This window comes from Ranitomeya imitator, chromosome 3 (genome assembly GCF_032444005.1).
Source record: "Ranitomeya imitator isolate aRanImi1 chromosome 3, aRanImi1.pri, whole genome shotgun sequence".
In the NCBI taxonomy this organism is placed as follows: Eukaryota; Metazoa; Chordata; class Amphibia; order Anura; family Dendrobatidae; genus Ranitomeya; species Ranitomeya imitator.
The window spans coordinates 771976782-772002087 of NC_091284.1; the positions used below are offsets into that span (position 1 = coordinate 771976782).

Here is a 25306-nt window from a genome sequence, read left to right on the forward strand (position 1 = left end):
TTTTAAATATAATCAACCAGGCAGGAAAGTTACAAATTATCTTCTGACTCCATAACTGCAGAGTCCAAACCTCCTTTGGTATTAAAGGGAACCTGTCACCTGAATTTGGCGGGACCGGTTTTCGGTCATATGGGCGAAGTTTTCGGGTGTTTGATTCACCCTTTCCTTACCCGCTGGCTGCATGCTGGCCGCAATATTGGATTGAAGTTCATTCTCTGTCCTCCGTAGTACACGCCTGCACAAGGCAATCTTGCCTAGCGCACACGCAGTATGCTTTGCCCAACTGCGGGCAAGGCCGAAAAGGCACTATGTCCCGGAACTATTTAGCTGTGTTCTGGGACTTAGTGTGCCGGCACATGCGCACTAATGCTTTTCGGCTTTGCCCGCTGTTGGGCAAAGCATACTGCGCGTAAGCAAGGCAAGATTGCCATGTACTACGGAGGACAGAGAATGAACTTCAATCCAATATTGCGGTCAGCATGCAGGCAGCGGGTAAGGAAAGGGTGAATCAAACACCTGAAAACTTTGCCCATATGACCGAAAACCGGTCCCGCCAAATTCAGGTGACAGGTTCCCTTTAACATTAGTACAAAAACAGCCCCAGAAGCTACATGGTCGAGCATCTGCATGCTGCCTTACATCACCAAGCACAATGTAGAGCGTCAGATGGAGAGGTGTAAATCTGCCACCACTGTACTCTGGAGCAGAGGAAACTGTGGAATGATGATCACTAGGGTTGAGCGACTTTTACTTTTATAGGATCGGGTCGGGTTTCACAAAACCCGACTTTCTCAAAAGTCGGGTCGAGTGAAATCGGCCGATCCTATAGAATCGTCGGGGTCGAGGGTCGGCCAAAACACGAAACCCAATGCAGTGCAATGGGATACTATGGTTCCCAGGGTCTGAAGGAGAGGAAACTCTCCTTCAGGCCCTGGGATCCATATTTAAGTGTAAAATAAAGAATTAAAATAAAAAATATTGCTATACTCACCCTCTGACGCGCTCTGGTACTAACCGGCAGCCTTCCTTCCTTAGAATCAGCGCGTGAAGGACCTTAGATGACGTCGCAGGTTGTGATTGGTCGCGTGACCGCCCATGTGACCACTCACGCGACCAATCACAAGCCGCGACGTCACCGAAGGTCATTCAAGCGCTGATTCTTAGGAAGGAAGGCTGCCGGAAAGAAGCAGGGCGCGTCCGAGGGTGAGTATATTCCTATTAGGTATATACTCACCCTCGGACGCATCCTGCTTCTTTCCGGCAGCCTTCCTTCCTAAGAATCAGCGCTTGAATGACCTTCGGTGAAGTCGCGGCTTGTGATTGGTCGCGTGAGCGGTCACATGGGCGGTCGCGCGACCAATCACAAGCCGCGACGTCATCTAAGGCCCTTCACGAGCTGATTCTAAGGAAGGAAGGCTGCCGGTTAGTACCAGGGCGCGTCAGAGAGTGAGTATAGCAATATTTTTTATTTTAATTCTTTATTTTACACTTAAATATGGATTCCGATACTGATTTCTGATATTGCATAGATATCGGAACTCGGTATCGGAATTCCGATACCAGATTCAGAAGATCGCCGACCTCATGGCCGACCCCACACAGGGGTCGGGTCGGGTTACATGAAACCCGACTTTGCCAAAAGTCGGCGACTTCTGAAAATGGCCGACTCGTTTCGCTCAACCCTAATGATCACACTTCTCTATCTGGCATCTGATGGATGAGTCAGAAACTCGGGAGGTTCATGGCCGAGCAGCTGCACGTAAGGCTTAGATCAAGCACAATGTCAAGCATCAGAAATCCTCCACCACTGGACTTTTGAGCAGTAAAGTTCTCTTCAGTAAGGCAATGTTTCCACTGTCAGGAAAACTTCAGGATTTGCTGCAGATTGGACGCTGCAGTGGAGGGGATTTTATGAAATCCCAACTCCACTTTGTGTGCAGTACCGCTCCGGCGGACCTGCGTAACGCGACATGCCGCGTTTCCTTATAGACCACGGCATGTCTATTTATCTTGCAGAGACTCTCCATTTTCACAAGATAAATAACCTAGTCTATGAATACGATGCGGTGATTCCGCATGTGTTCAATGAACACAAGCGGAATCACCGTATGTACAACAGGAGGTAGCGCTTTGGGTGGAGCAGGGTATCCGCTACATCCAAAGCACAGGGAATCCTGAACATGGAGACATAGCCTAATGGATCACACTTCTATATCTGTCCTCTAATCATTGAGAATGTGTTAGGTGAATGCCAGAACTTTACCCACCTAACTGCATCTTGCCCACTGCAACATTTGATGGACGAGAAAAGAAAATTGTTAAATGGATTCTGTCAGTAGGATCAACCCTCAGTGGTTGATACCTTTTAATGGCTAACTGAAAAGATGGCAACCAATTGCAAGTTTTCGAGGCTACACAGGTCTTTTCATCAGGCAAAGACTAAAAGAAATTCTGAAGAATCACATATTTATGCACAACATAACTGTTGTGAATTCTGTGGTCAAGCTCCCTCCTGTGGTCATGAGTAGTACTGCGGCTGGTTCTGTCTATGAGCTTCCTCTGGTGGATGTGAGTGGGACTGCGGCTTCTGAGTTTCCTTCCTCAGGTGACGAGGTTAAGTCGTTAGGTGCTGCTCTATTTAACTCCACCTAGTTCTTTGTTCCTGGCCTCCAGTCAATGTTCCAGTATTGGTCTTGCTTTCTCCTGGATCGTTCTTGTGGCCTGTCTGCCCTGCATAAGCTAAGTTTTGCTTGTGTTACTTTTGTTTGCTTTATTTTCTGTCCAGCTTGCTATATTGGTTTTTCTTGCTTGCTGGAAGCTCTGAGACGCAGAGGGAGCACCTCCGTACCATTAGTCGGTGCGGAGGGTCTTTTTGCCCCTCTGCGTGGTTGTTTGTAGGCTTTTGTGCTGACCGCAAAGCTATCTTTCCTATCCTCGGTCTATTCAGTAAGTCGGGCCTCACTTTGCTAAAATCTATTTCATCTCTGTGTTTGTATTTTCATCTTAACTCACAGTCATTATATGTGGGGGGCTGCCTTTTCCTTTGGGGAATTTCTCTGAGGCAAGGTAGGCTTATTTTTCTATCTTCAGGGCTAGCTAGTTTCTCAGGCTGTGCCGAGTTGCATAGGGAGCGTTAGGTGCAATCCACGGCTACCTCTAGTGTGGTATGATAGGATTAGGGATTGCGGTCAGCAGAGTTCCCACGTCTCAGAGCTCGTCCTATGTTAGTAACTATCAGGTCACTTTGTGTGCTCTTAACCACTAGGTCCATTGTGGTTCTGAATCACCTGTTCATAACAGTACTGGAGGCCCAAAGTACTAATGCTTCTCAATAGAGGGAAAAGAGAAGTTCTGAGACCATTTGTTTTTCTCTGTACTGTGTTTTGTCTTTCTTTTCCTCTAGACATTTGGGTGGTTCGGGACACAGGTGTAGTGATGGACATTAGAGATCTGTCTTCTTGTGTGGATCATCTCACTGCAAGAGTACAAAATATTCAAGACTTTGTGGTTCAGAATTCTATGTTAGAGCCAAGAATTCCTATTCCTAATTTGTTTTCTGGAGATAGAGCTAAGTTTCTGAGTTTTAAGAATAATTGTAAACTGTTTCTGGCTTTGAAACCTTGCTCCTCTGGTGACCCAGTTCAACAAGTTAAGATCATTATTTCTTTATTACGTGGCGACCCTCAAGACTGGGCATTTTTCCTTGCGCCAGGAGATCCTGCATTATGTAATATTGATGCGTTTTTTCTGGCGCTCGGATTGCTGTATGATGAACCTAATTCAGTGGATCAGGCAGAGAAAAATTTGCTGGCTCTGTCTCAGGGTCAGGATGAGGTAGGGATATATTGTCAGAAGTTTAGGAAGTGGTCTGTGCTCACTCAATGGAATGAATGCGCGCTGGCAGCAATTTTCAGAAAAGGTCTCTCTTAAGCCCTTAAGGATGTCATGGTGGGATTTCCTATGCCTGCTGGTCTGAATGAGTCTATGTCTTTGGCCATTCAGATCGGTCGACGCTTGCGTGAGCGTAAAACTGTGCACCATTTGGCGGTATTATCTGAGCATGGACCTGAGCCTATGCAGTGCGATAGGACTTTGACCAGAGCTGAACGGCAAGAACCAGACGTCAGAATGGGCTGTGTTTTTACTGTGGTGATTCCACTCATGCTATCTCCGATTGTCCTAAGCACACTAAGCGGTTCGCTAGGTCTGCCACCATTGGTACGGTACAGTCGAAATTTCTTTTGTCCGTTACTTTGATCTGCTCTTTGTCATCCTATTCTGTCATGGCATTTGTGGATTCAGGCGCTGCCCTGAATTTGATGGACTTTGAGTATGCTAGGCGCTGTGGGTTTTTCTTGGAGCCCTTGCAGTATCCTATTCCATTGAGAGGAATTGATGCTACGCCTTTGGCCAAGAATAAGCCTCAGTACTGGACCCAGCTGACCATGTGCATGGCTCCTGCGCATCAGGAGGACATTCGCTTTTTGATGTTGCATAATCTGCATGATGTGGTCGTGTTGGGGTTGCCATGGCTACAAGTCCATAACCCAGTATTGGATTGGAAATCAATGTCTGTGTCCAGCTGGGGTTGTCAGGGGGTACATGGTGATGTTCCTTTTCTGTCTATTTCATCATCCACCCCTTCTGAGGTCCCAGAGTTCTTGTCGGATTACCGGGATGTATTTGATGAGCCCAAGTCCAGTGCCCTACCTCCGCATAGGGATTGTGATTGTGCTATAGATTTGATTCCTGGTAGTAAGTTTCCTAAAGGTCGACTCTTTAATTTGTCTGTGCCTGAACACGCCGCTATGCGGAGTTACGTAAAGGAATCCTTGGAGAAGGGTCATATTCGCCCGTTGTCGTCGCCATTGGGAGCAGGGTTCTTTTTTGTGGCCAAGAAGGGTGGTTCGCTGAGACCTTGTATTGATTAACGCCTTCTAAATAAAATCACGGTCAAATTTCAGTACCCCTTGCCGCTGCTGTCTGATTTGTTTGCTCGGATTAAGGGGGCTAGTTGGTTCACCAAGATAGATCTTCGTGGTGCGTATAATCTTGTGCGTATTAAACAGGGCGATGAATGGAAAACAGCATTTAATACGCCCGAGGGCCATTTTGAGTACCTGGTTATGTCATTCGGGCTTTCTAATGCTCCATCAGTGTTTCAGTCCTTTATGCATGACATCTTCCGAGAGTACCTGGATAAATTCCTGATTGTATACTTGGATGATATTTTGGTCTTCTCGGATGATTGGGAGTCTCACGTGAAGCAGGTCAGAATGGTGTTCCAGATCCTGCGTGCAAATTCTTTGTTTGTGAAGGGGTCAAAGTGTCTCTTTGGTGTTCAGAAGGTTTCATTTTTGGGGTTCATTTTTTCCCCTTCTACTATCGAGATGGACCCTGTTAAAGTTCAGGCCATTTATGATTGGACTCTGCCGACATCTCTGAAGAGTCTGCAAAAGTTCATGGGCTTTGCTAATTTTTATCGTCGCTTCATCAATAATTTTTCTAGTATTGCTAAACCGTTGACTGAGTTAACCAAGAAGGGTGCTGATGTGGTCAATTGGTCTTCTGCTGCTGTGGAAGCTTTTCAAGAGTTGAAGCGTCGTTTTTCTTCTGCCCCTGTGTTGTGCCAACCAGATGTTTCGCTCCCGTTCCAGGTCGAGGTTGATGCTTCTGAGATTGGAGCAGGGGCTGTTTTGTCGCAAAGAAGTTCTGATGGCTCGGTGATGAAACCATGCGCCTTCTTTTCCAGGAAGTTTTCGCCTGCTGAGCGTAATTATGATGTTGGCAATCGAGAGTTGTTGGCCATGAAGTGGGCATTCGAGGAGTGGCGTCATTGGCTTGAAGGAGCCAAGCATCGCGTGGTGGTCTTGACTGATCACAAGAACTTGACTTTTCTCGAGTCTGCCAAACGGTTGAATCCTAGACAGGCTCGTTGGTCGCTGTTTTTCTCCCGTTTTGACTTTGTGGTTTCGTACCTTCCGGGCTCTAAAAATGTGAAGGCAGATGCCCTGTCTAGGAGTTTTGTGCCCGACTCTCCAGGTTTGTCTGAGCCGGCGGGTATTCTCAAAGAGGGGGTAATTTTGTCTGCCATCTCCCCTGATTTGCGGCGGGTGCTGCAAAAATTTCAGGCTAATAGACCTGACCGTTGCCCAGCGGAGAAACTGTTTGTCCCTGATAAATGGACGAGTAGAGTTATCTCTGAGGTTCATTGTTCGGTGTTGGCTGGTCATCCTGGAATATTTGGTACCAGAGATTTGGTGGCTAGATCCTTTTGGTGGCCGTCTCTGTCACGGGATGTGCGTTCGTTTGTGCAGTCCTGTGGGATTTGTGCTTGGGCTAAGCCCTGCTGTTCTCGTGCCAGTGGGTTGCTTTTGCCCTTGCCTGTCCCGAAGAGGCCCTGGACACATATCTCTATGGATTTTATTTCGGATCTCCCCGTCTCTCAAAAAATGTCGGTCATTTGGGTTGTTTGTGATCGCTTCTCTAAGATGGTCCATTTGGTACCCTTGTCTAAACTGCCTTCCTCCTCTGATTTGGTGCCATTGTTTTTCCAGCATGTGGTTCGTTTACATGGCATTCCGGAGAACATCGTTTCTGACAGAGGTTCCCAGTTTGTTTCGAGGTTTTGGCGAGCCTTTTGTGCTAGGATGGGCATTGATTTGTCTTTTTCCTCGGCTTTCCATCCTCAGACAAATGGCCAGACTAAACGAACCAATCAGACCTTGGAAACATATCTGAGATGTTTTGTTTCTGCCGATCAGGATGATTGGGTGTCCTTTTTGCCTTTGGCTGAGTTCGCCCTTAATAATCGGGCCAGCTCGGCTACTTTGGTTTCGCCGTTTTTCTGCAATTCTGGTTTCCATCCTCGTTTCTATTCAGGGCAGGTTGAGTCTTCTGACTGTCCTGGTGTAGATACTGTGGTGGATAGGTTGCAGCAGATTTGGACTCATGTGTTTGACAATTTGACATTGTCTCATGAGAAGGCTCAACGTTTCGCTAACCGCAGGCGCTGTGTGGGTCCCCGACTTCGTGTTGGGGATTTGGTTTGGTTGTCATCTCGCTATATTCCTATGAAAGTTTCCTCTCCTAAGTTTAAGCCTCGTTTCATTGGTCCGTATAGGATTTCTGAGGTTCTTAATCCTGTGTCTTTTCGTTTGACCCTTCCAGCTTCTTTTTCCATCCATAACGTATTCCATAGGTCATTGTTGCGGAGATACGTGGCACCTGTGGTTCCATCCGTTGATCCTCCTGCCCCGGTTTTGGTTGAGGGGGAGTTGGAGTATATAGTGGAGATTTTGGATTCTCGTATTTTGAGACGGAAACTCCAGTACCTGGTTAAGTGGAAGGGTTATGGTCAGGAAGATAATTCCTGGGTCTTTGCCTCTGATGTTCATGCTGCCGATCTGGTTCGTGCCTTTCATTTGGCTCATCCTGGTCGGCCTGGGGGCTCTGGTGAGGGTTCGGTGACCCCTCCTCAAGGGGGGGGGTACTGTTGTGAATTCTGTGGTCAAGTTCCCTCCTGTGGTCATGAGTAGTACTGCGGCTGGTTCTGTCTATGAGCTTCCTCTGGTGGATGTGAGTGGGGCTGCGGCTTCTGAGTTTCCTTCCTCAAGTGATGAGGTTAAGTCGTTAGGTGCTGCTCTATTTAACTCCACCTAGTTCTTTGTTCCTGGCCTCCAGTCAATGTTCCAGTATTGGTCTTGCTTTCTCCTGGATCGTTCTTGTGGCCTGTCTGCCCTGCATAAGCTAAGTTTTGCTTGTGTTACTTTTGTTTGCTATATTTTCTGTCCAGCTTGCTATATTGGTTTTTCTTGCTTGCTGGAAGCTCTGAGACGCAGAGGGAGCACCTCCGTACCGTTAGTCGGTGCGGAGGGTCTTTTTGCCCCTCTGCGTGGTTGTTTGTAGGTTTTTGTGCTGACCGCAAAGCTATCTTTCCTATCCTCGGTCTATTCAGTAAGTCGGGCCTCACTTTGCTAAAATCTATTTCATCTCTGTGTTTGTATTTTCATCTTAACTCACAGTCATTATATGTGGGGGGCTGCCTTTTCCTTTGGGGAATTTCTCTGAGGCAAGGTAGGCTTATTTTACTATCTTCAGGGCTAGCTAACTTCTCAGGCTGTGCCGAGTTGCATAGGGAGCGTTAGGCGCAATCCACGGCTACCTCTAGTGTGGTATGATAGGATTAGGTATTGCGGTCAGCAGAGTTCCCACGTCTCAGAGCTCGTCCTATGTTAGTAACTATCAGGTCACTTTGTGTGCTCTTAACCACTAGGTCCATTGTTGTTCTGAATCACCTGTTCATAACACATAACACAGAAAAAAAAAACCATGGATAAGACAGGTGACATGAAGCAGAATTACCACGAGTGATAAACAGTTATGTCCATAAATATTGGGCCAGTTCTTAGATAAGGAATGTTTTATTGTCCTCTGATTGGGGACTGGTTCTGTTGTGATGAGCCAACATGGTCTGGGGGGCAAGTTCCTTAGTTGATGTAAAAAGACAAAAATCCATGCGACACATTCATTCCTGCAGTGAGACTGTCAAAGATCGTCATCAGTTTATATTCCCATACTCTTCTGTCTCTCTTAGATTTGAAGCTACCTTTAACACAAGTAATTTCATGTCCATAATGTTATGATTTGGGAGACAAAAATGTATTGCCACAGGTAGATCCATTCTTTTTTCTCTTATTGTGTGGCGGTGAGAATTCATTCTTGTTCTAAGCTTTTGCCCTGTCTCCCCCACATACAGACCCCAGTTGGACATTTAGTACAAATAATTAGGTACACCACATTAGATGTGATGCAGCGTAAAGTACCTGGAATCTTGTAGTTATCTTGTCCGTGGTCATTATAAATGGACAGGTTTTATATTTTTTTCTGATTGCTAGGAAAGGTACCTGCAGCTGTTGGAGAGAACAGGGAGCTTCTAACAATGATGCTTCTTAGATTTGGGGGCTGCCTAAAACAGTAGTGGGGCGTCTGCAAAAATGGATTGTAATCGGGCATCTTTTTGCAGTAAAGGTTGTAATTTCTGTGCAGCTCCCCTTAGCACCTCCAGATTTGGCTTGTAGGTAACTACTAGAGGTACCCGGTTATTTTCTTCTTTAGCTTTGTAATGTACCAGGTGATTCCTTGATATTTTGGTGGCTCTTGTAATCTGGTTTTCAATTGTTCTTGGATGGTAGGCCTGATTCAAAAAGGTCTTTCTGAGGCGACCAAGGTGTTAATCCCTATCCATGGGGTTGGAACATATACGATTGTATCTGATGGCTTGGCTGTACACAATGGAGTTTTTATGTGTTTTGGATGGAAACTGTCCCATTTAAGGTATGTTGGATGGTCGATTGGCTTCTGATACAGTGATGTCTCTATTTTATTGTTCTGCATCTTAATGATGGTGTCCAAAAAGTTAATTTCAGTACAGGAGTAGTTGAGTGTCAAGTTGATGGTTGGATGAAATTGATTAAACTGTTCATGGAACATCTTTAGCTGTGGTTCAGACTCCATCCAGATGATTAAAATGTCATGAATGTAGTCGCATTCAAGCTTGGCCATGAAAAGATTTGCATGCTGTGGGGCCATTTTACTTCCCATTGCTGTGCCAGTCTCCTGTAGATAGATCTTCTTGTCAAATTCAAAGTAATTGTGGGTGAGGATGAATTTTATAAGTTTCACCACAGAATTTGCATCAGTCCCTGTGTTTTCCAGGAAGAATTTGCAGGCATGTAATCCATCCTGGTGTGGGATATTGGAGTACAAAGATTCCACATCCATGATGGCCAGGATGGTTCCTTCTGGTAGAGGACCTATTGCTGATAGTTTATTCAATAGGTCAGTTGTGTCCTGAATGAAGCTGGGTGTATCCTTTACCAGTGGTTTAAGAATACCCTCTACCCATCCAGGTACCTGCTCAGTAAGGGTGCCCACACATGAAATAATTGGTCTTCCTGGATTTCCAGATTTGTGGATATTGGGAAGCATGTAGAATATCCCTGTTCTTGGACTTTCTGGTATCAGGTCATTGACTCTTATGGATTCGTCGGGCAGACAAGGTACCAACTTGTTTAGTTCCTTGTAATAGTCCTGTGTAGGATCCGACTCCAATTTTTTTTTGTAGTAGCGTGTGTCCGTAAGTTGTCTTTTTGCTTCCTTCATATAGTCTGATATGTTCAACATGACTATTGCACCACCCTTGTCAGCAGGTTTGATGATGATTTCTTTGTTGGTTTTTAGAGACTGTATGGCCTTTCTCTCCTGGGCACTGATGTTGGATGCTTGTCTCCTGTTAGTATCTATGATGGTGGATTTTATCAAATGTCTGAAGGAGTCTATATATTTATCCAAATGAGGGTTGCGTCCAGGTGGAGGTGTCCAGTCTGACCTCTTCTTTGTTGTTAGGATCCCTTTTACTTCAGTCCAGGTGGGTTCTGAATCTTCTGTATCATTGAAATATTCCCTCAGGCGCAGTCTCCTGAAAAAATGTTCCATATCACTGCAGAGTTCAGTTTTATCCAGGGCCTTAGTAGGACAAAATGAGAGTCCTCTGGAAAGCACGGCCAGCTCCACTTTGTTGGGTTTATAATCTGAGAGATTAATGACACAGTTAGATGCTTTTGTGTTGTGAATTCCGCTCTTGGGCTCCCTCCGGTGGTTGTAAGTGGCACTTTTGTGAGTTCTGCTCTTGGGCTCCCTCTTGTGGTTTCTAGTGGTATGGCTGCTCCTTGGAGTTAGCTGTCATCAGCTGCCTCCACTTATCGTCTCTTCTGCTCGGCTATTTAAGTCTGGCTCTTTCTTCAGCCTGTGCCACTTGTCAATGTTTCCTGGCTGGATTCACATCTCTGCTTGGATTCTCCTGGTTTCCTGACCAGTTCTGCAAAGATAAGTTCTGGCTTTGCTCATTTCAGTCCACATGTTGTGGACTTATTGTTCTGTGCATTCTATATTTGTCCAGCTTGTCAGTATGGATTATTTCTGTTAGCTGGAAGCTCTGGGAAGCAGATTTACCCTCCACACCTTTAGTCAGGTGTGGAGATTTTTGTAAACTCTGTGTGGATTGTTTTGTAGTTTTTATACTGACCGCACAGTATCCTTTCCTGTCCTATCTATCAAGCTAGACTGGCCTCCTATGCTAAAATCTGATTTCATTTCTGCGTATGTTATTTTCCCCTCCTTTCACTGTCAATATTTGTGGGGGGCTATCGTTCCTTTGAGGATTTTCTCTGAGGCAAGATAGGTTTCCTGTTTCCATCTATAGGGGAAGTTAGATCTTAGGCTGTGCCGAGGGGTCTAGGGAGCGTCAGGTACCCCCCACGGCTATTTTTAGTTGCGCTGCTAGGTTCAGGGTTTGCGGTCAGTACAGATACCACCTCCTTCAGAGCTTGTCTCATGTTGTTCCTAAACCACCAGATCATAACACTTTTGTGTCTGGAATGGAGTGGTTGTCCAAGTTGTCAGGTTTTGGCTTTGTTTTGTATCTGTTTGCATAGAGTCCTGAATTGAGGCGCAATCTGTGCAGTTTCTTTTCCTTGTTATGAATTAGATGGGTCTGTAGTTTGTTGTAATATAGTTGTAGTTTTTGCTCTGTGTCTTCTGTAAGTGTTTTCCTCAGAGTTTCTAATTGCCCTTGGACTTTACTCTTTATGCTGTAGCAGACATGCAAAAGATGATTCCTTTATCTCTCAGAAGTCCTGTGACACAGGTTTTGTGCATAATGGGTATTGTAGATATGAAGAATTGGGTTTGTAATCCAGAGTCCTTTGGGAATTAGATTCTCCTTTTTGCATTTAGATAGGAAAAGAATGTCGCTGTCCATTTGTGCACGTTTCTTCAGAAGTAGTTTTAGTTCCATAAAGATGCAGTACATTCTGGTATCCTCCATTTTGATACAGGAAAGATAAATATCTTGGTACCGTGTTAGCCGGTAGATAGAAAAATATTTAGAATTGAGAGTCCTCAGTGGTTGATACCTTTTAACGGCTAACTGAAAAGATGGTAACAAATTGCAAGCTTTCGAAACCACACATGTCTCTTTATCAGGCAAAGACTAACATAGCACAGAGAAAAAAAAACATTGATAAGACAGGTGACATGAAGCAGAATTACCAGGAGTGATGAACAGTTATGTCCATAAATATTGGGCCAGTTCTTAGATAAGGAATGTTTTATTGTCCTCTGATTGGGGTCTGGATCTGTTGTGACCCCACATGGTCTGAGGGGCAAGTTCCTTAGTTGATGTAAAAAGACATAAATCCATGCGACACATTCATTCCTGTAGTGAGACTGTCAAAGGTCGGCATCAGTTTATATTCCCATACTCTTCTGTCTCTCTTAGAATTGAAGCTAACTTTTAACACAAGTAATTTCATGTCCATAATGTTATGATTTGGGAGACAAAAATGTACTGCCACAGGTAGATCCATTCTTATTTCTCTTATTGTGTGGCGGTGAGAATTCATTCTTGTTCTAAGCTTAGAAGTGTCGCAGCTGAAAGTACCTGTTATCTTGTAGTCCTGATATAAATTGGGGATTTTTGTCTTGTCCGTGGTCATTATAAATGAACAGGTTTTACATTACCAGGTACTTTCAGGTGCGACACTTCTAATGTGGTGTACCTAATTATTTGTACTAAATGTCCAACTGGGGGTCTGTATGTGGGGGAGACAGGGCAAAAGCTTAGAACAAGAATAAATTCTCACCGCCACACAATAAGAGAAAAAAGAATGGATCTACCTGTGGCAATATATTTTTGTCTCCCAAATCATAACATTATGGACATGAAAGTACTTGTGTTAAAAGGTAGCTTCACATCTAAGAGAGACCGAAAAGTATGGGAATATAAACTGATGACGACCTTTGACTGTCTCACTGCAGGAATGAATGTGTCGCATGGATTTATGTCTTTTATATAATGTTATGATTTGGGAGACAAAAATATATTGCCCTGTCTCCCCCACATACAGACCCCCAGTTGTACATTTAGTACAAATAATTAGGTACACCACATTAGAAGTGTCGCACCTGAAAGTACCTGGTAATGTAAAACCTGTCCATTTATAATGACCACGGACAAGATAAAAATCCCCAATTCATATCAGGACTACAAGATAACAGGTACTTTCAGCTGCGACACTTCTAAGCTTAGAACAAGAATGAATTCTCACCGCCACACAATAAGAGAAATAAGAATGGATCTACCTGTGGTAGTACATTTTTGTCTCCCAAATCATAACATTATGGACATGAAATTACTTGTATTAAAAGTTAGCTTCAATTCTAAGAGAGACAGAAGCGTATGGGAATATAAACTGATGACGACCTTTGACAGTCTCACTACAGGAATGAATGTGTCGCATGGATTTATGTCTTTTTACATCAACTAAGGAACTTGCCCCTCAGACCATGTGGGGTCATCACAACAGAACCAGACCCCAATCAGAGGACAATAAAACATTCCTTATCTAAGAACTGGCCCAATATTTATAGACATAACTGTTTATCACTCATGGTAATTCTGCTTCATGTCACCTGTCTTATCCATGGTTTTTTTTTTCTGTGCTATATTGTGCATAAATATGTGATTCTTCAGAACTTCTTTTAGTCTTTGCCTGATGAAGAGACCTGTGTAGTCTCGAAAGCTTGCAATTTGCTACTATCTTTTCAGTTGGAGTATAGGTAGAAATATGATATGATCTAAAGTCTTGCATCACTACAGTTCCTTTTAATCCTAGTAAATTCCCCAATGGGGAAGGACCTTAAAGCAATCATGTATAGCCCTCAATTTTATTATATCAGGAGTATTATCAATACATTTCTACCAATACTCCATCTTAGACCTACATTTTAGCCCCTTCATGACCCAGCCTATTTTGACCTTAATAACCTGGCCGCTTTTTGCAATTCTGACCAGTGTCCCTTTATGAGGTAATAACTCAGGAACGCTTCAACGGATCCTAGCAGTTCTGAGTTTTTTTTCATGACATATTGGGCTTCATGATAGTGGTAAATTTAGGTCAATAATTTTTGCGTTTATTTGTGAAAAAAATGGAAATTCACAACAGCAGAAGCAACATGGAAGGAAAAAATGAACATTTAACTTTTTAGTCACAAAAATTATCTTTTAAATTTTTTTATTTTCCCAAGGGTAAAAACAGAAACTAGACCCCAAAAGTTATTGTACCATTTGTCCTGAGTACGCCAACACCCCATATTTGGGGGGAACCACTGTTTGGGCACGTGACAGGGCTTGGAAGGGAAGGAGCACCATTTGACTTTTGAATGAAAAATTAGCTCCAATCTTTAGCGGATACCATGTCGCATTTGGAAAGCCCCTGTGTGCCTAAACATTGGAGATCCCCCACATTTGACCCCATTTTGGAAACTAGACCCCCAAGGAGCTTATCTAGAAGCATAGTGAGCACTTTGAATCCCCAGGTGCTTCACAAATTGATCCGTAAAAACAAAAAAGTACTTTTTTTTTCACAAAAAATTTCTTTTAGCCACAATTTGTTCATTTCCACATGGGCAGCAGGATAAAATGGATCCTAAAATTTATTGGGCAATTTCTCCTAAGTACACTGATACCTCACGTGTGGGGGTAAACCATTGTTTGGGCACACGGCAGGGCTCGGAAGGGAAGGAGCGCCATTTGACTTTTTGAATGAAAAATTAGCTCCAATCGTTAGCAGACACCATGTCGCGTTTGGAGAGCCCCTGTGTGCCTAAACATTGGAGCTCCTCCACATGTGACCCCATTTTGGAAACTAGACCTCCCATGGAATCTAGATGTGCGGTGACCACTTTAAACCCCCAAGTGCTTCACAGAAGTTTATAACGCAGAGCCATGAAAATAAAAAATAATTTTTCTTTCCTCAAAAATGATTTTTTAGCCCGTAATTTTTTATTTTCACAAGAGTAACAGGAGAAATTGGACCCCAAAAGTTGTTGTCCAGTTTGTCCTGAGTACACTGATACCCCACATTTGGGGTGGAACCACTGTTTGGGCACACGCCGGGGCTCGGAAGGGAAGTAGTGACGTTTTGGAATGCAGACTTTGATGGAATGGTCTGCAGGCATCATGTTACGTTTGCAGAGCCCCTGATGTGCCTGAACAGTAGAAACCCCCCACAAGTGACCCTATTTTGGAAACTAGACCCCCCAAGGAACTTATCTAGATATGTGGTGAGCACTTTGAACCCCCCAAGTGCTTCACAGAAGTTTACAACGCAGAGCCGTGAAAATAAAAAATCATTTTTCTTTCCTCAAAAATTATGTTTTAGTAAGCAATTTTTTATTTTCACAAGGGTAACAGGAGAAGTGGCCCCCATCTTTGTTGCCCAGTTTGTCCTGAGTATGCTGATACCTCATATGTGGGGGTAAACCACTGATTGGGCACACGTCGGGTCTCGGAAGGGAAGTAGTGACGTTTTGAAATGCAGACTTTGATGGAATGGTCTGCGGGCATCATGTTGCATTTGCAGAGCCCCTGATGTGCCTAAACAGTAGAAACCCCCCATAATTGACCCCATTTTGGAAACTAGACCCCCCAAGGAACTTATCTAGATGTGTGGTGAGCTCTTTGAACTCCCAAGTGCTTCACAAAAGTTTATAACGCAGAGCCGTGAAAATAAAAAATCATTTTTCTTTCCTCAAAAATTTGCAATTTTTTATTTTTGGCAAGGGTAACAGGAGAAATTGGACCCCAATGGTTGTTGCCCAGTTTGTCCTGAGTATGCTGGTACCCCATATTTGGGGTAAACTACTGTTTGGGCGCACGTCAGGGCTCGGATGGGAGGGAGCACCATTTGACTTTTTGAACGCAAGATTGGCTGGAATCAATGGTGGCACCATGTTGCGTTTGGAGACCCCTGATGTGCCTAAACAGTGGAAACCCCTCAAATCTAACTCCAACACTAACCCCAACACACCCCTAACCCTAATCCCAACTCTAGCCATAACCCTAATCATAACCCTAACCCCAACACACCCTTAAACACAACCCTAACCCCAACACACCTGTAACCCTAATCCCAACCCTAACCCTAATCCCAACCCTAACCCTAATCCCAACCCTAACCACAACTTTAATTCCAACACACCCCTATCCCTAACCATAACCCTAACCACAAGCCTAATCTTAACCCTAATTCCAACCCTAACTCTAATTCCAACCCTAACCCTAAGGCTATGTGTCCACGTTGCGGATTCGTGTGACATTTTTCGGCACCATTTTTGAAAAATCCGCAGTTAAAAGGCACTGCATTTTACCTGCAGATTTACCGCGGATTTCCAGTGTTTTTTGTGCGGATTTCACCTGCGGATTCATATTGAGGAACAGGTGTAAAACGCTGCGGAATCCGCACAAAGAATTGACATGCTGCGGAAAACACAACGCAGCACTTCCGCGCGGTATTTTCCGCACCATAGGCACAGCGGATTTGGTTTTCCATAGGTTTAGATGGTACTGTAAACGTGATGGAACACTGCTACGAATCCGCAGCGGCCAATCCGATGTGGATCCGCAGCTAAATCTGCACCATGTGCACATAGCCTAATTCTAACCCTAACCCTAGTTCTAACCCTAGTTCTAACCCTAACCCTAGTTCTAACCCTAACCCTAGTGGTAAAAAAAAATATTTTCTTTATTTTATTATTGTCCCTACCTATGGGGGTGATAAAGGGGGGGTTCATTTTCTATTTTTTTATTTTGATCACTGTGATAGGTGGCGATATTAGAAGAGCAGACTGTCAGTCATTACATGTCTCACACTAGTAACACCCCTTTCATTTATAATAATCTCTGGAGACAGATTCTCAAGGAGATCTATGTCTGGCCCATAGATCTTAACAGCTCATTTACATGTTAAGAAAAATGTGGACTTCTCTGGAATAAGACATCAGATCGCTGATATCATGGTATCATTTTATTCACCTTCCTATGACCTGTATACCCATATAGACGGCTGCGGGGGTTGATTCTACTGACAGATTCCCTTAAATACTTAAGCTAACAAGATATTTTGGACAATTGTAGCCTATAAATTTGTGGGAACAGTTTGGGGAAGTCCCTTTTCTGTTCCCCATGACTCATACCCAATGCAAAAAGGAAGGTCCATATAGACATACTTGGGGATGGGGGGGATTTGGCATGGAAAAACTTGACCCGGACTGTCAGGAAATAGGAAGAAGTCCTGATTACTGCAATGACACATACAGAGCTCTCAGCTGCAGTTTCCTGTGCCTGCCAGCAGAAGGCTGGAATCCTAAACCCCTCATTTTCCTTTCCCCCAAGAATTTTTATGGCTTTGAGCTGCAAAAGCAGGTCTCCTTAAACCACTCATTCCCCCTCCCACCTGATACTGGCTAAAACTGGTACAGAAAGTTTGGGATTCTTTTGTTCTTATAAAACTATAAAACTAGGTATAATGGCACCAATCAGGGCTAGAGATATAAGGATTACATATTCCTGATGTCCATCGAGAGATCTATAACTGTTGTGAATTCTGTGGCTGAATTCACTCCTGTGGTCACAAGTGGTACTGCAGCTTCTGAGCTTCCTCCCTCAGGTGTTCTGGTGAGCTCGTTAACTGCTTCATTACTTAACTCCGCCTGATGCTGCTATCCTTGCTCCTTGTCAATGTTTCAGTGTTGGATCTGAGCTTCTCCTGATTGTTCCTGTGACCTGCTGCTCTGTATAGCTAAGTGCCTTTTGCTTTTTTGTTGCTTTTTTCTGTCCAGCTTGTCTTTTGTTTTGCTGGAAGCTCTGAGACGCAAAGGGTGTACCGCCGTGCCGTTAGTTCGGCACGGTGGGTTTTTTTTTGCCCCCTTTGCGTGGTTTTGCTTTAGGGTTTTTTGTAGACTGCAAAGTTCGCTTTACTGTCCTCGCTCTGTCCTAGAATATCGGGCCCCACTTTGCTGAATCTATTTCATCCCTACGTTTTGTCTTTTCATCTTACTCACAGTCATTATATGTGGGGGGCTGCCTTTTCCTTTGGGGAATTTCTCTGGGGCAAGTCAGGCCTATTTTTCTATCTTCAGGCTAGCTAGTTTCTTAGGCTGTGCCGAGTTGCCTAGGTAGTTGTTAGGCGCAATCCACAGCCGCTTTTAGTTGTGTTTAGGATAGGATCAGGTGTGCAGTCTACAGAGTTTCCACGTCTCAGAGCTCGTTCTTGTATTTTTGGGTATTTGTCAGATCACTGTGTGCGCTCTGATCGCTCAGCACACTGTGTTTCTGGATTGCCTTCATAACACCTGTCATTAGCAAACATAACAGTACAAGGAGCCTTTGCGGTGTCCTATTCCATTGAGAGGAATTGATGCTACACCTTTGGCCAAGAATAAACCTCAATACTGGGCCCAGCTGACCATGTGCATGGCTCCTGCACATCAGGAAGTTATTCGCTTTCTGGTGTTGCATAATCTGCATGATGTGGTCGTGTTGGGGTTGCCATGGCTACAAACCATAATCCTGTATTGGATTGGAATTCCATGTCGGTATCCAGCTGGGGTTGTATGGTACATGGTGATGTTCCATTTTTGTCGATTTCGTCATCCACCCCTTCTGAGGTCCCAGAGTTCTTGTCTGATTATCAGGATGTATTTGAAGAGCCCAAGTCCGATGCTCTACCTCCGCATAGGGATTGTGATTGTGCTATCAATTTGATTCCTGGTAGTAAATTCCCTAAAGGTCGATTATTTAATTTATCCGTGCCCGAACACGCCGCTATGCGCAGTTATGTGAAGGAATCCCTGGAGAAGGGACATATTCGCCCATCGTCATCACCACTGGGAGCAGGGTTCTTCTTTGTAGCCAAGAAGGATGGTTCGCTGAGACCGTGTATTGATTACCGCCTTCTTAATAAGATCACTGTTAAATTTCAGTATCCCTTGCCATTGTTATCTGACTTGTTTGCTCGGATTAAGGGGGCTAGTTGGTTCACTAAGATAGATCTTCGTGGTGCGTATAATCTGGTGAGAATCAGGCAAGGAGATGAATGGAAAACTGCATTCAATACGCCCGAGGGTCATTTTGAGTATCTAGTGATGCCGTTCGGACTTGCCAATGCTCCATCTGTGTTTCAGTCTTTTATGCATGACATCTTCCGTGAGTATCTGGATAAATTCCTGATTGTTTACTTGGATGACATTTTGATCTTCTCAGATGATTGGGAGTCTCATGTGAAGCAGGTCAGAATGGTTTTTCAGGTCCTGCGTGCTAACTCTTTGTTTGTGAAGGGATCAAAGTGTCTCTTCGGTGTGCAGAAAGTTTCATTTTTAGGGTTCATCTTTACCCCTTCTACTATCGAGATGGATCCAGTTAAGGTCCAAGCCATGCAGGATTAGATTCAGCCGACATCTCTGAAAAGTCTGCAAAAGTTCCTGGGCTTTGCTAATTTTTATCGTCGCTTCATCTGTAATTTTTCTAGCATTGCCAAACCATTGACCGATTTGACCAAGAAGGGTGCTGATTTGGTTAATTGGTCTTCTGCTGCTGTGGAAGCTTTTCAGGAGTTGAAGCGTCGTTTTTGTTCTGCCCCTGTGTTGTGTCAGCCAGATGTTTCTCTTCCGTTCCAGGTCGAGGTTGATGCTTCTGAGATTGGAGCAGGGGCGGTTTTGTCACAGAGAGGTTCTGATTGCTCAGTGATGAAACCATGTGCTTTCTTTTCCAGGAAGTTTTCGCCCGCTGAGCGTAATTATGATGTGGGCAATCGAGAGTTGCTGGCCATGAAGTGGGCATTCGAGGAGTGGCGTCATTGGCTTGAAGGAGCTAAGCATCGCGTGGTGGTATTGACTGATCATAAGAACTTGACTTATCTCGAGTCTGCCAAGCGCTTGAATCCTAGACAGGCCCGTTGGTCGTTATTTTTTGCCCGCTTCGACTTTGTGATTTCGTACCTTCCGGGCTCTAAAAATGTGAAGGCGGATGCTCTGTCTAGGAGTTTTGTGCCCGACTCTCCGGGTTTATCTGAGCCAGCGGGTATCCTCAAGGAAGGAGTCATTGTGTCTGCCATCTCCCCTGATTTGCGGCGGGTGCTGCAAAAATTTCAGGCGAATAAACCTGATCGTTGTCCAGCAGAGAAACTGTTCGTCCCTGATAGGTGGACTAATAAACTTATCTCTGAACTTCATTGTTCGGTGTTGGCTGGTCATCCTGGAATCTTTGGTACCAGAGAGTTAGTGGCTAGATCCTTCTGGTGGCCATCTCTGTCACGGGATGTACATACTTTTGTGCAGTCCTGTGGGATTTGTGCTAGGGCTAAGCCCTGCTGTTCTCGTGCCAGTGGGTTGCTTTTGCCCTTGCCGGTCCAAAGAGGCCTTGGACACATATTTCGATGGATTTCATTTCTGACCTTCCCGTTTCTCAAAAGATGTCAGTCATTTGGGTGGTCTGTGATCGCTTTTCTAAAATGGTCCATCTGGTGCCCTTGGCTAAATTGCCTTCCTCCTCTGATTTGGTACCTTTGTTCTTTCAGCATGTGGTTCGGTTGCATGGCATTCCTGAGAATATTGTTTCTGACAGAGGTTCCCAGTTTGTTTCAAGGTTTTGGCGAGCCTTTTGTGGTTGGATGGGCATTGACTTGTCTTTTTCCTCGGCTTTCCATCCTCAGACTAATGGCCAGACCGAACGAACCAATCAGACCTTGGAAACATATCTGAGATGTTTTGTTTCTGCAGACCAGGATGATTGGGTGTCCTTTTTGCCGTTGGCTGAGTTCGCCCTTAATAATCGGGCCAGCTCGGCTACCTTGGTTTCTCCATTTTTTTGCAATTCTGGGTTCCATCCTCGTTTCTCTTCAGGACAGGTTGAGTCTTCGGACTGTCCTGGTGTGGATTCTGTGGTGGATAGGTTGCAGCAGATCTGGACTCAGGTAGTGGACAATTTGATCTTGTCCCAGGAGAAAGCTCAACTTTTTGCTAATCGCAGACGCCGTGTGGGTCCCCGACTTCGTGTTGGGGATCTGGTTTGGTTATCTTCTCGTCATATTCCTATGAAGGTTTCCTCTCCTAAATTTAAACCTCGTTTTATTGGTCCGTATAGGATTTCTGAGGTTCTCAATCCTGTGTCTTTTCGTTTGACCCTCCCAGACTCCTTTTCCATACATAATGTATTCCATAGGTCGTTGTTGCGGAGATACGTGGCACCTATGGTTCCATCTGTTGAGCCTCCTGCCCCGATTTTGGTGGAGGGGGAATTGGAGTATATTGTGGAGAAGATTTTGGATTCTCGTGTTTCTAGACGGAAACTCCAGTATCTGGTTAAATGGAAGGGTTATGCTCAGGAAGATAATTCCTGGGTTTTTGCCTCTGATGTTCATGCTTCCGATCTTGTTCGTGCCTTTCATGCGGCTCATCCTGGTCGGCCTGGGGGCTCTGGTGAGGGTTCGGTGACCCCTCCTCAAGGGGGGGGGGTACTGTTGTGAATTCTGTGGCTGAATTCACTCCTGTGGTCACAAGTGGTACTGCAGCTTCTGAGCTTCCTCCCTCAGGTGTTCTGGTGAGCTCGTTAACTGCTTCATTACTTAACTCCGCCTGATGCTGCTATCCTTGCTCCTTGGCAATGTTTCAGTGTTGGATCTGAGCTTCTCCTGATTGTTCCTGTGACCTGCTGCTCTGTATAGCTAAGTGCCTTTTGCTTTTTTGTTGCTTTTTTTCTGTCCAGCTTGTCTTTTGTTTTGCTGGAAGCTCTGAGACGCAAAGGGTGTACCGCCGTGCCGTTAGTTCGGCACGGTGGGTTTTTTTTTGCCCCCTTTGCGTGGTTTTGCTTTAGGGTTTTTTGTAGACTGCAAAGTTCGCTTTACTGTCCTCGCTCTGTCCTAGAATATCGGGCCCCACTTTGCTGAATCTATTTCATCCCTACGTTTTGTCTTTTCATCTTACTCACAGTCATTATATGTGGGGGGCTGCCTTTTCCTTTGGGGAATTTCTCTGGGGCAAGTCAGGCCTATTTTTCTATCTTCAGGCTAGCTAGTTTCTTAGGCTGTGCCGAGTTGCCTAGGTAGTTGTTAGGCGCAATCCACAGCCACTTTTAGTTGTGTTTAGGATAGGATCAGGTGTGCAGTCTACAGAGTTTCCACGTCTCAGAGCTCGTTCTTGTATTTTTGGGTATTTGTCAGATCACTGTGTGCGCTCTGATCGCTAAGCACACTGTGTTTCTGGATTGCCTTCATAACACCTGTCATTAGCAAACATAACATATAACCCCTGAAATCGCTAGAAGCTAAACCGAATGAGGGCAAGGAGCGGGTTTCTCCGTAAGCGGGTGGTGTAACTACACCGTGATTTCACTTAAAAGAATCCCCCCGACATATTGCACCTCCTGATCATTGTGTCTTTCGTATACGAGGTTCATACAGCGAGCTAGGTATAAAAATGGTTGCATAACTCTAAGAAAAGGGGAGGATTCAACCTCTAAGTGAGGTCACCACAGGCGGAGTGCCTTGGTTTTAGGCTGGAAATAAGTGAGTGAAGCAGCAGTCTTCACGTGTTTTTGTCCGGGGTCTAGCTGCTATACAAGGGTGATGCATCTGGATATATGCTCGCCCTTCCCCACAGCACATGGTCAGCCATGAGATGAAATGCCATAACGAAATGTAAGTGTTCTTTTCAACTTTAATCCCATTTTATTTGTAATTGTACTGTACATACGACACTTGTGTTATTTATAAGATCTTTTTATACCTCTGTAAACACTGCCTATCTTTTTTGGAGTAAAATATAAAATTACTAGCTTTGTCTCTCCTTGCTCTATAACGTACGGTCATGTCCTCTGAAGTGAATTATGCTACTAATTTGGGTCGGCTCCGGACCCGTTAATAATTAAGAAATCGGAGCTGGTGGCAGCGGAATTTGTCCTGTGCATTGGGAGCCTTTGTAGTGATGGCAGGGTTGATAATTATTGTTTCCGCCTGAGTGGGAATAGTTATATTGCCCTCGCTGCAGTGTGGCCATTAGCCAGGACAAAGTAAGGCAGCCTTTCTGGCGACTAATTATCCCAGGTGCAGTACCTGGTCTGACTTGAGCGTAAGGGGGGCGCCATAGAGCTGCAAGTTCCAAACCGGAACTGGGAAGTGGGATATTTATAAATCCTTCAGAAAGAACCAAGGGCAACCAAACAACCCCGGCTCATGAGAAATTGGTGTGAGTGGTGGGGATGATAGAAGTATTCTCCTCGTGAACCATGACACGGACCTTAACCCCACTCAACACTTTTGGGATGACCTAGAGAATAGATTGCGAGCCCACCAACATCAGTGTCTGACCTCAAAAATGTATGAATGAGCAAAAATTCCCACAGACACCCCTAAAATCTTGTTGAAAACCTTTCCAGAAGATTGAAAGCTGCTATAGATGCAAGGGGGGAAGACCAACTCTATATACATGCCTCTGGCTTTACAATGGGAGGTCATAAAGGCTCCTGTCTGTGAGATGTGGAGGGGGCCCGCACACTATTGTACAGATGGTGCATGCATAAAAATTGCTTTTTTGTGAAGTAAAATGACTTTAATCACTAGATAAAGAAATCTGACGAGGTCATAGGAGCATTTATTAAATTTACCCGTAAGTGTAGGGAAGTTCTAGGAAGACGGCACAACAAACGTTAACTGTATAAACCTTACCGTTCCTACAGTCACTTCTAATCAGAGCAGTGTAATTGCTGATTGTATCTGCTAAATCTTTTACTTCCGACCATGTGAGATTCTAGGATTTGTTTCAGTTCCGTAAAAACAAGTTAGAGAAAGTTTCCCGACTGCTGGATTCGGGATGGGATTAATTCTCCTCATTTTGCATAATGATACAAATTCAGACAGTATTGATCTGGGTAAGCCTATACCCACAGTCCTTACACAGAGAACACAGAAGGCGGATTTTTCAATTTCAACAGACGGATTTTTCTGTTGTGAAAAACTCTCAAATTCTGTTACATACTGTATGCCACATTTCTGCAAACATTTGGAACATTTTCCTGTTTTCAATCACCTTCTTTGTCAACTCTTAAAAAGTGGCCTGAGAAATCTTCTGTAATATTTGTCAGAATTTGTTGGCGTACATCTGATATTCTGGTGCATGGACAGCCAGAGAGATGCCAAATTAATTAAGAGCCATACTCTCTAATTTATGGGATTTTTACTCCACTCAGGGGTTGTCTAATTTATTTTTTAAAACATAAATGGATGTATTTTGGGGTAAAATTATTTTTTCAATTGGGTTTTATTAATTTCTTTTACAGCTTGTTTTCTACAACTTCGAAGTTGCCCTGTCTATTGCTGGCTGCAGAAAGGGTTTGTGAGGAATCTAGTGAGCTCTTTTTGACAATCCTTTAAGAGAGTTTCTAGCGCTTTTGTCCACTTCTGATTTCCCCCAACTGATTTAGGACCACCTAGATGTTAACCAGTATTTATTTCACAAATCAATAGTGCACATGAAAATAAGAAACTGTGTAATATATCTTATCAGAGAAATCTGCTTCTTTCTCCTCCTGGACTGATCGATGTCTCTCCACTCATGTATAATATCTGTATTCAGTGAACACTTTCCCATTACGGAGATAGGAGATGACAGTCGATATTTCACAAATTCTATGGAGAATGTAGCGGAAGAAGCTGATGCAAGTTTACATGCCCCGATAGTTACAGTTCTCCATAGATCATTACGAGAACCAACTACCATCTTCTATCTCAGCAATGGGAACATCTCTATTCACTGAAGACAGATTTTACCAGTGTATTGAGAATCTTTCAGAATGAAGGATCAGTCCTAAAGGAGGAAAAAGCGGATTTCTCTGATAAGATATATTATAAAGTTTCTTACTTTCACATGTATCTGGAGGTCGGCTTTCACTTGGTCAAGGCTTTTGATGACCTCCTGGATAAGTGTATTCATAAGGTTTATGGCACTATCCAGTCGGTCTCCCATCGCCTTGAGTCCATCATGAGAGACCGAGCTCAAGTGCAAAAACTTGGGCATGAGTGACCTGTCCGAGGCCCTCTGCCGCTGCCGGGAAGAGCCCCCCAAAAAAGGGGCAGACGACTTGGACAGGGGAACACCTGATGGACCAGCTTCCTGGTCTCCAGTCTGTGTGGCAGGCCCACTTGCTGCAGCACTGCTGGAAGGCTGGGACGGGACCGTGGCTGTTTGATGAAGGACCGCTCCAGAACCAGGGTCAAGAGTGTTGCTCCTTGTGCTGTGAAAAAAGAAGAAAAAAACACATTAATACAAAACATTTACAATAGTAAAGCGCCAACTCCTATGGAATAGAAAAATACAGATTAGGCAATCCAACACAAACCATTACACCACAAAA

At 44.3% G+C, this 25306-nt stretch overlaps 1 protein-coding gene across 1 annotated transcript in view; it reads right to left on the reverse strand.

The window, feature by feature from the left end:
• Positions 1 to 23528: 23528 nt before the first annotated feature.
• Positions 23529 to 25306, reverse strand: part of LOC138671134 (uncharacterized) — an 81028-nt gene continuing 79250 nt past the window's right edge. Inside the window, exon 6 of the mRNA XM_069759067.1 lies at positions 23529 to 25186. Within this exon, the coding sequence (XP_069615168.1) occupies positions 24760 to 25186 (427 nt within the window). The 3' untranslated portion in view covers positions 23529 to 24759. The remainder of the gene's footprint in view (positions 25187 to 25306) is intronic.